The 11109-nt window shown below is 39.3% G+C and overlaps 1 protein-coding gene across 5 annotated transcripts; it reads right to left on the bottom strand.

Annotated features, from left to right (window-relative positions):
* On the bottom strand, positions 1-4844 carry LOC102716872 (beta-glucuronosyltransferase GlcAT14A-like). Of its 5 annotated transcripts, none has more exons than XM_040524646.1 (5): positions 4035-4843; positions 2354-2429; positions 2167-2282; positions 1563-2090; positions 1-293 (listed from the first exon to the last, which is right to left on the bottom strand). In XM_040524646.1, the coding sequence occupies exons 1-4, from the start codon at positions 4606-4608 to the stop codon at positions 1573-1575; spliced, it is 1284 nt and encodes a 427-aa protein (XP_040380580.1). In that variant the 5' UTR covers positions 4609-4843; the 3' UTR covers positions 1-293; positions 1563-1572. The 5 variants fall into 5 exon arrangements, with proteins under 5 accessions (XP_040380580.1, XP_040380582.1, XP_040380581.1 ...); XM_040524648.1 differs by lacking the exon at positions 1-293 and adding an exon at positions 422-519 and having other exon boundaries at positions 4035-4844; XM_040524647.1 differs by lacking the exon at positions 1-293 and adding an exon at positions 1159-1501 and having other exon boundaries at positions 4035-4844.
* Between the last annotated feature and the right edge of the window lie 6265 nt (positions 4845-11109).

Below are 11109 nucleotides of genomic sequence, written 5' to 3'. Positions count from 1 at the left end.
ATACACGCCCTCCCCGCAGCCCCCATACATTACGCACGTGTTTAATAGAAAAAAAATCAAATATTTAATCAATAGCAAAAGTTATATACTTTCCATTTCTTTAAACACAATACAAACACATGCGTACATACACATACACACGCTCACGCTCGAGCCACAACGCTATGAGCACCTTTCATGACGCATGAGATTAAAGTGGTGTATCTTGATATTGATAAAGTCATCTCTAATCATCTTGCCTTCTATAGTTACATCACTTACCATACATGTCCCCCATGTAGTACTTTAGATATCTGTAAAATATGTAAATGTCATTCTATTGCTGGTAGATTTATCATTAAAATCACATCCAAATCAATATATATATATATATATATATATATATATATATATATATATATATATGTAGTAATACCCAGAAAATAGCTATAGAAATAGGTAGGGTGCCCGAAGCACAATAATTGACATGACTTGTACTTTGGATCAAAGGGAGAATACATCAAGATGAGCTAAACAGCTCTGCAAAGAAAAAAGGACGAGTTAACAACATTCACAGTGGAATGATGCTCATAGAATAAATAAGTTGCCACGTAGACTAGAAAATGTGATAAATAAGTAAAAGAAAAAAGAGAAATAAACTATATCTTATATGAGACATGATTTCTACACAACACCCAAGACATCATAAGAGATAAATAACATTAAATTATATGTGAATTAGTAGTATTTGCATTATAAGAATAGTGTTTATTACTAGTTTTTTATAACATAGTGGATATAGAAATCATGCAGTGTTTTACATTATAAATGCTCTTAGGTTCAGTGAAAGAAGACCAGCGAGATGACTTTATAACCATCACAATGAAACAAGACCAGCGCGATGACTTTATAAGATAATTCGCGCAACCAAAGTTTCCATAAGAAGAAAGACATCAGCTAGTTGGAGTGTTCAGTAAACACAGCATCGGAGACAATTGGGGTGGTGATTGTTTGGGTAAAAGCCGAATAACATATTTGTAAATAAAAGATAATTTCTGAATAAGATTTTTATATACATGTTCTTAGCAATCTCAAAGCCAAGGTTAAAAAATAAACTACGATGAAAAAAACATCAAAATCAACTCCAAAGTTAAAGTTGAAAATTTAAATTTTGGCTTATAAGCATAAGTAGAAAAAAAAAAGATCGGGGTCAATATGATCAACAAGATTATGTGTCTTTTTTTTCATCAATATTGTGATTACAATATTGAACGAACAGCATCACATTTTTTTTTCATCGGTTGTGTTAAGGACAAAGACAGTTTAACTCATCAATATTGTGGTTACTGCTTGCTCTAGCTCTCTGCCTTCAGTAGTTCAGTGTCACTGAGGTGCCAGAAATGAACACCCCCTGCTTAAAGTGAAAGTCTGGAGCCAAGATTATGATAGTCACAAAAAAAAAATGTTTCAGATAGATTAAACGCATCACTCCCCAAGAGCACAGGAATATATATTCGTGCACCTGCAAATTATTCATTTCAGATCAAGGAAAGAATGGCTAATTATTCTGCAGAGCGGTTCACCTGCAAATTGTTATCGCCTGCATGATTTGCTGCCAATTTCTGCCTCTTCAGAAATCCGGTTCATATATTGGCGCAACTTGATGGCCTGAGGACCTGGTCTTACGATGTTCACATCACTCCACTGGTAACATGGGTCATTGAACCAGTTTTTCCTGCCTGAGCACCAGGCCCCAGGAACAGGTCCGTGACCCCAGCGTCCAAGTATGTTGCCGTCGATCTTATCGAGCAACGGTTCGTTCCCACGAAAACGCCTTGCAAAAGGTGCCCCATTATCTACCAGCTTGTCATAATGTGCCATGTCCAGGAAAACAGGTTCTGTCTGAGGTGGATCATCCCACACCTGGTACCTCAAGTCATTATTCACAGTGAAATTACGGAATTCAAGAGAGTTGCATATGACCGAGTGGAAATATCCTTCCTGAGGTAGTATGACATTGTTGAAGTACATCAGAAGAATCCGAGGAAGATTCTCCCAACCAAGAATGCAGTACTCTATAAACCGCCGGTTCAGAATAACCCATGGAGAACCTATTAAGGAAACATAGATCATGGGTGAGCAAACTATCTGACCGACCAAAACAAAAGTGCAGACAGCAGGAAATGCCTGTGAAGAACTTAAAAGCATCAGGAGTTGGCCTTTTCTCTTTAGCTCGGAAAAAGTTGGTCCTCCCTGCCAAGTAAATTCCGGCATCAACTATCATCGATTGCACCTTCTCAGATCTACAGTACACGTTTTTCATCAGAACATACTATTAGAGGAAAGAATCAATTCTAATTCAGATAATCCATACTCTTTCTGTCCAATGTCACTAGTGTGATCAACGAAGTTGAACTGTCTTGAAACATTTGATAAGACATAAATCAAGTCTGCAATAGGACAAAATGTATAAGAATTTCATGACTAGCAAAAACTTGCATAGTGCAGTGATGATAAGATAGCAGATTAATTGAAAAAAAAAACCCTGATAACTATGGGACACAGGAGATTCATTTGGAAAACCCAAACACTAAAGGTCAGCACAATATAATCAACATCATTTACTGGCTTTACTAGCAGCATATAGAATATAGATCTGATTGTATGGATACAAGTACAGGTCTTTCTTAAAAATGAGAGTAAAAGGGATGCACCCCTGTTAAACAACTGTGAAAAACTCTTGACAAAGGCTATGAATCAGCTGCTTAGGTTGGTTTGTGAATCATCACAAGTCAAGACTAAGTACATGGGAGTGTCATTAGCTCTTGTGAACAATTAGTCAGTTAAACTCACTGATCAATAAGCTATTTTCCATTTAGCCGGAAGCATAATTCGTTTTAGTACCATGTCACCTCATAGATTAATGATTTAAAGGTTAAAACGGCCAATATGGAAGTACAAATTGCCTCAGCCCATATGCTCTTTTGGCACACTGTTCCATCATATATGATGATGTTCTGCTTGGCAATGATCTAGGATAACTGGTTTTATTTTGTCGGTGCTTATACTAGTTTGCTGTTGTCAAAATTTTAGTATAGTTATAACAGTCTACAATTTTTCACAGATCAAATCCTGAAATGCCAATGAAATGATTGGCAATTCCTGACTTGTTTCATGAAGGGATATAGTACTATGATAGTATTCCTAACTATGAATTCAAAACCCTATTACTAGTAGTATTGTTATAAAGGTAAAATGCATACATATATTAGCATGACCGCCACACCATCCTCATTGTTCTAATTACTCATCCATACTCCTGTTACTCACTCGGCGGCACCCTATCGTTTTTCATTTTCACGAGACTTCATTATCTAGTTATAACATACAATTTAGGTTGAAATGCATATTCATATGAAGCTCTACCTTGGCAACAAATAACCACAATGACACAAAATCTGCATAAGTAAAAAGCATTAGGATCCAAACCATGTTTACACTGTTGCCAGTTTGTTTAAATTTTGTTGATGTTAATCGTTACTTTTCTTGCGGCACAGATAAGGATGGACAATTGGACACTCCATTCAATGCTAGTTAATCAATCCAAATGTAGCTGGTGAATGTAGCTTTGTTGTTCACAACATATAGTCAGTTGAATCAATAAATACAAATTGAAACTAAAATTCCGAGTAAAAGTCACTAGGACCCAAACCAAATGTCCACTGTTGCATGTTTGATGTTGATCATTATTAATTTGCTCGTGGAACAAATTAGGAAGAACAATTGGGCACTCCATTTGATGTTATTTAATCGATGCAAATGTAGCTGGCGAAAAGTAGCTTTTGTTTTTTGACCATATATAGATAGATGAAACTAAAGCGGCCAATTTTGATCAAATTGAAACTAGACGCGAGCCATTGCATCATTTGGTGAATTGATACTGCAGATATTTTCCTAGATTTGAATACATTTTATCCATATAAATAGAGGTGACACATTTATCTTCAGAAAGAGAGATAGAGAGAGAAAAGAAAAGAACTTTTGGGTGACCGTACCGTCTTGCGTGACGACGGGGTAGTCGGCAGCGTTGAGGGTGACGAACCAATCCCAATCCGGGTGGAGGCGGAGCAGGACGGCGGCGGCGCGGAGCGTGCCAGCGAGGCTGGAGGAGCCGACGGGCGTCCCCGCGGTAGGCGTGCCGACGACGGCGACGTTGCGGAAGGCACCCACGGCGGGCGTGGAGGCGGCGGCCCGGGCGGCGAGGTCCCGGCGCTCGTCGTCGGCGGCGTCGGCGGAGAGGTGGAGCACGTAGCGGTTGCGGGGGTGGTAGACCGCGAGGAGGAGCCTGAGGAGGCGGGGCCCATCGCCGCGTGCCCCCGTGAGGAGGTACGCGAGGCAGGGCGGCGCGCCGTGGCCGCAGCGGACGGCGGCGTAGGAGGGGGTGGCGCCGGCGGGGCCCGGGAGGCGGAGCCGCGGGGGGGAGGAGGAGAACAGGAGGAGGATGAGGGAGACGACGAAGAACACGGATACCAGCGCGAAGAAGAGGATCCACCTCCACCTCTCGCCGCCGCCGCCGGATGGCCCTCCTCCGATGCCTCCCCCACCGCCTCTCACGCCACCGACGCCCATGCCCACCGAACAAGGGGCGGAGGCGGATTCCTCAGGCTACACATGCAACGCAGCGAGGGCAATGGTCGGTCGAGTCGCCGTCGCCGGCGGTGAGTCGGTCGCCGGAGGAGGAGCCGAGGAGATGCGAGGCGGCGGCCGGCGATCGCGCGGCGCGTTTGTCTCCGCGTGCGAGTGGGAGGGCTTGTCGGGGAGGAAATTGTTATTTAGACCCTGAAATGGAGCGGCTTAGTTCCGATGGCCTCTAAACCATGGTCATTTTTTTAAAAAGCCTTATATTCGGCGTTCTTATCTTAAATAGCCTTTCCGAATTTTCTTAACTCAGGAAAAAATATTGTCAACCGGTTAACCCCTGTGTAAAAAAACATATTTCAATTCTTCTCTCGCTCATTCGATCTCTCACGTCTCTCTCTCGTGGAGGCCATGAATGTCGGTAGCACCCACCCTGGCCGACGAGGCTCCTCGCCGCCCCACCCCACCGCTAGGCAGACTCCTCCCCACCCTCACGCTGAGAAGCCCCACCACCACCACCATTTCCAAGTCAACTGCCTGCCTTCGCCGGTCGAGGCTGGCGCTACCGGCGGTGCACTGGCCATGAACGTTAGTGTCGGCATCTCCACGAGAGAGAAAACGAATGCGAGAGATATCAAACGAGTGAGAGAAGAGTTGAAACGTGTATTTTGCACAGGAATAGTTCGGTCCTAATTGTTGTTGATCGGTTGGCAATATTTTTTATTGAGTTAAGAAATCTGAAAAGGCCGTCTGAGAGGAGGGGTGTTGGATACCAGATCTTTTAGAGAAGTCCACGGTTTGGAGGCCATTTGAGCGAAACCGCTCAGTTTCGTAGCCTAAATAGCAATTTCTTCCTTGTCGGGGGTCCGTCTGTCTGGTGGGTCATTCGATGGTTTCGTTGCTTCTGGCCTTTTTTTTTTGCACGACTGCTTCTAAGGTCATTCTCGATATAAGTTTTATGGGGATATTAATTTTATTAAATAACATGTTATATAGCACTACTTACGATGTAGTTTTATTTTTAATAGATAATGTGTCATTTTAACAAAACTGGTGATATGACATGAGATTTATGAGGAGATAGATGAAACCAGTGGCGCACCATTTCTAACACTTTGAAATCGACTGAAACCAGCATTCAAAAACGATCAGTTTCATGTCAACTTCTTTCTGCTAATGCAACCATAGTACATGTGATAAATTGAATTCAAGTTTTGCCTAAGAAACAACAAAAAATTAAAAGTGTTTATTGGAAGGGGTGGTTTTGTAGCACTTGAGTTGACGAGGCATATTAGAAATAACAAAATGAAACTTGCCCTAGAATAGCCTAAGCAAAAGTGCTGACGTGGTATAGAATTTATGATGATAGAGAGTAGTTGAGTTTTATTAGTATGAAAATTGGTGTACATAGTACCTATACCATAAAACTGAAACCTCCACTGGGAGCAATTTGTTTGATGCTCAAACATTTAATCAACTCCTTTTAATTACTTTAATGCAACGTTTGAGTGATGTATTAGCCTATGAAACTCTGGTGTGGAATTTCCATTGAAAAAACTTCTTTCATTTATCCAATCAAATGACATGACACTGTTGGAACAACACGATGAAACCACACAATAAGAAATGGCCTAAACTTATCCGCATAAGTTATTGGGAAATTTACAAATGTGCCATTATAATTTTGTAAAGTTAGATATATGTCATTGATATCTTAATGACATGTGGGGCATGTATAAGTCAATGACATATGGGCCAGGATGTAACCCATGTGTTAGGATAATTGTACCAAAAAATTAAAAGAATTTACGGATCCACATGTCAGTCACTAGGAAAAAAATAAAAAAAATATATTTTCTTTGTCTCTCTCCCACTTCTGTCTTATAGGTCGGCGAGTTCCTCTTGCCGCTGGTACCTAATGAGGTGCATGGGGCCAGTGGCGAACCTAAAACAGAAATTACCAAGGGTCCAATATATATTAATTATCTAATTTTTTACTTATATACTAATTAATATGATATAATTTAGTAAAAATTGAATAATTTACCTAGGGTCCGAGGACCCCGGGAAGGTGAATGTAGGTTCGCCACTGCCTAGGGCCATCATTTCCCACCGCTCGCTCTCGATCGTCATCCTCACCACCAATGCTGCCTGCTGACCCGAGCTTCAGGTAGGAGCAACCAAGTCGCTACAAACTCACTAGATTTGTCGCCTCTATCTCGGATGTGCAGAATGGTCAAACACAATAGGCATATCCTTCTCGGTTGTGAAAGTGGGCTCCTTCATGGCAATTCTCTGGATTGATAGCATGGGCGAGTGATTTGAGATGAGTTGGAGAAGAGGGTGTTACTGTTGCTTTGTTGTTGCGGGTGGTGGTGAGGTTTGTCATCATCGACTCATCTCATTTCCTCCCTCCCATGCTCAAGAAGGTAACAACACGCATGGTGCTCAAGCTCGACAAGGTGAATGACTAGACGTGGACCACATCTCACCGCCTCCGAGGCGAACTAGTGGTGACGATGAGGTCAATGGGCTAATGACTGCAGAGGCGCCTACCAACGCTCTCCGTGGTTTCGTCTGCATCCACCTCCATCAAGAGGACTGAATGTGCTCAGAGCAACCATGTTAGTGCATCTACTACTAACAAGCACACGAACTTGACTGTTGTGAATGCATCAAAGGGAAGGGTGTCAAGCCTTACCGTACTTTCACCACCTATGGAGGTGATTCTCGAAAGGGGGCCGAGCTTGATAGATCTTGTTGTTGCTAATGGTGTTGACGACAAAGGGAGATATAGTCGTTGAGATTCTCCTTGCAGCAACCCACTTGTCAAGAGGCTCCATCACGGCTTGGGGTGAGGATTTCACTAGCTCCATATCCTACATCGCTACTACCACTTTATTCCTTATCTAATCATCCTGCACATGATGCCCCATCCACTGCTTGATCCCTTTTGACTTTTCTGGTTGCGCCAAGTTGTAGCTTCCCCAATAAAGCTGTCATCACTTCAACATTCATCTTCGACTCATCTTTCGCCATCAAATTCATCTTCAACTCATCTTTCGCCATCAATTGCTCGTGACCACCGTGAGAGAGAGAGGAAGATTGGGAGAGGTGGAGACAAATGGGCAAGAGGTGAGAGGGCAGGATGGAGACAGGGATGTGGTTACTATTTTAAAATTTCTTTTATAGTTGCAAGGCCACATCAGCGCCACATAGATGCCACATATACAAAGACCATTTCAACACGCCACATTGTAGGCAAGTGTACAAAGACCATGTTAAATTTGAGGGACGTATACTAGACCTTTTTCCAGGAATTGCAAGTGAAAGCCCACAAGAAGGCCTATATACATGGGTGTAGCTTCGTTTTGGGCTCAAGACAATTTTCTCCGTTGAAGCCCAGATTTTTTCTTGTTTTTTTGTTTTCTTGCAGATAGAGTTTGAATTCATAATAATCATTTGTTTGTAGATGTAGCATCAACTGGCACTTAGAGAAATTTTATCTCGTCAGAATCTCTTAGCAGAATTGCAATGCCGGATGCACGTCGTCATACATTCCTACACGGTTGATTAATTTAGCTAATCGATACATTCCTTTATCTTGCAAATTGCAGTGCTGAAAAAACAATAGGAGGCTTGCTTTAGAGGTCATCATTTCGTTTAACCTGCTTTGGTTTGCTTGATCCAACGGAAAGGCATGAATTGGCCGCTGGGTGTTCTCCTATTTAACGTGACACTCTATTTAATCTATTTAATGTACATAATACCCTATAAATTGGCCTAAGTGTGTATTCCTCGCACAAGCTTTGCTTGATCCAACGGAAAGGCATCTCGACACATGTGCAGCAGGGGGGGTGTACGAGGGGAGCACTCTCTCACGCACGGAAAACACCGATGAAATTCTTAAGTTAATTTACACATTTATTTTTTCGTTTCTACGACAAAAATTAGATTTTTAACGTTAAATATGAAGTTGATTTTTGTGCATTTCTATCATAATTTATTTTTTAGAATTGTCTTTTTGATTGCTAATAAAATGTATATAAAAGTTTAGATTATTTTTCGTTTGTAAATATATCGTTTGATTTTTACACTAAAAAAACCAAAATTGTCACCCCTTAGATTTTATAATATTTATCGTTCTGGACAAAACCAAGGTCAGATTTTTTTTAAAACTTTAACCATAAATAATTTTTCAAAAATCTTCCAACTATAGACTAATATTAAAGGTACGTTAATGAAATCATATATTTTATTTATAATTTCATGTATATCATAATGAGAAGTAGTAGTCAAAATCATTTTCTTTAAAGACCGTGTTCTATTCAAAGTGACAGGAGGGAGTCATCTCAAACATGTCAACGGGTTAAAGTTTGATAAAAAAAGTCAGCACTGTCATATATTTAAATACGGTGCTGGTACAAACTAATGTATAAAAATGGGCCTTTCTAGATCATCTAATTCATACGCCATGCTGCTAAGAGTTAGTTGCTCTGACCTCTGTTTGTGTTTCTCGCTAAACTAATTCTAACCAAATTTACGTTTCAGACGACTAATTCATTAGTTATTTCACTTTAGTCCCTTTAGTCTCTAAAAACTTAAATAGGAGAGACAAAAATAGATTAAAATTGTATTAGTCTATTAGTCCCTTCCAGAGATGCTTATTGGGACTAAAACTTTCTTTCACGCATTCCCCTAACCGAAATTTCTAGCTTTTAATCTCTCTAACCAAACAATAGGACTAAAGATTTTGGTTTAGAAACTAATTTTTAGTCCTATGATTAAAGAACCCCACCTTAACTATTACAATTGCATAGATCCCTGTACTCAAAAAAATAATACTATTCCTCTGGAGCTCTTTTTGCAGCTTATTAGTACAATTTTCTTATTCTTTTCTGCGTAAGGTCGTATTTCTGTCTTTTGCCTCTCAATCTTAGCATTTTTGAAAAACTAGCAGAATTGCTTTGCTATGCATAAAAAATATATATTACAATACAACATAAAATAAATAAACGTATGTTTATCGTAAAAATGTGTTGCATATACTCCCTTCATATTTTTATGTATGACACCGTTGACTTTTAGAATCACGTTTGACCATTCATCTTATTCAAAATTTATATCCAAATATGCAAAATTATAATACATAATTAAAGTTTCTATAATAATAAATCATATTATAACAAAATAATTATATAATTATATAATTTTTTAATAAGACGAAAGGTTAAACGTGGACTAAAAGTCAACGACGTCATATAAAAAAATATGGAGGGAGTATTTCTTAGCCATATTCATCTAATTTGATTTTATATGTCACTGTCCATTTTGATTTGATTTTTATTGATATTAAAATGTTTGATAGGTAATCTATAAAATTTACAACATATAAATGGGGTGGTAGATCACCCCCACCTTCTTTTAAAGGAGCATATATTGATTTTTAAATGATTTAAGATCATTTATATATTTTTTAATTAAGGAACAATGGTTTTTATTTGTTATACATCTAATGGTCAGTGAAGCTGAGTTTAAGAGCATGAAAAAAAATGACCAATATATTAACTAATCCATATAGTTTTCTTATAAAATATATTCTTTAGCAGCTCAAAATTTTATGCGTGAAAAAAAATAAAGGATATTTTATCCTTTCCCTTCACTGAAACGGTGCCTTAGCCTTGACTAGACCATAATAGCAAAGGAGAGATGAAGACTAACACACAAGATTAGTAAAACCAAAGTCGTTAGGCAACCAAAGCCATCACAATTGAAAACCACTTGTAACAAAGCCTAGAGAGGATATTTCTTACACTCCTCCCCTTCAACTAAATGACAAACCAAAGCAAAGGCCCAGCCCAAGCAAAAATACAAACACAGCTAAAAGGAAAAAAGGTAAAAAAACAAAAACAAAACAAATCAGACCTTATCGTCACGCTCTTCCCAAATTTACTAGTTTTTTCCACTTTCATTTGCTTCCTCTGCCATCTCACCACCACGCCCCCAGCGTGGCCGGCGCCCCAAAATCACACGCCAAAGCCAAAAAAACCAAATCTTTTCTTCAAAACAACAACAACAAAAAAAAAAAACCATTTATCAGTTTTTTTAACAGAAGCAAAGGGGGAAAAACCAAATCTTTTCTTCGTAACAACAGTATAAAAAAACTCCTTTTTTTATTTTTTAAAGATTATCATAGGAGAAACAAATCTTTTCTTCAGGACGTAAAAGATTCCTCTGGTATTTTTTCTGAACAGTTTTTGAAGAGAAGTAAAGGGGAATTAAAATCAAAGATTAAAGAGCAATATACTATATTAATACTATATTGGCAAGATACAAATCATTTTTTGAGAAGAACAACGAGAAAAGATTTCTCCTTTTTTACGAGAAAGAAAGGGAAATAGAAGAGCACCTATATATATCGGCGAGATATATTCTGATTTTGAGCTCAACCTAAAACCCTCACCTTATCCTCTCCTCCTCCTCCTCCTCCCC

Source organism: Oryza brachyantha, chromosome 5, assembly GCF_000231095.2.
Source record: "Oryza brachyantha chromosome 5, ObraRS2, whole genome shotgun sequence".
NCBI lineage: Eukaryota > Viridiplantae > Streptophyta > Magnoliopsida > Poales > Poaceae > Oryza > Oryza brachyantha.
This window is presented reverse-complemented; position numbering and strand designations above follow the sequence as displayed.

What these genes read in the sequence shown, in the direction of transcription:
- LOC102716872 (XM_040524648.1), bottom strand. Translation starts at nt 4,608, where the DNA reads ATGGGCGTCGGTGGCGTGAGAGGCGGTGGGGGAGGCATCGGAGGAGGG. An exon ending in CCCCGTCGTCACGCAAGACG is followed by an intron (nt 2,430 to 4,034) that starts GTACGGTCACCC and finishes GTCCTATTGCAG; the next exon opens with ACTTGATTTATGTCTTATCA. An exon ending in AGTGACATTGGACAGAAAGA is followed by an intron (nt 2,283 to 2,353) that starts GTATGGATTATC and finishes CGTGTACTGTAG; the next exon opens with ATCTGAGAAGGTGCAATCGA.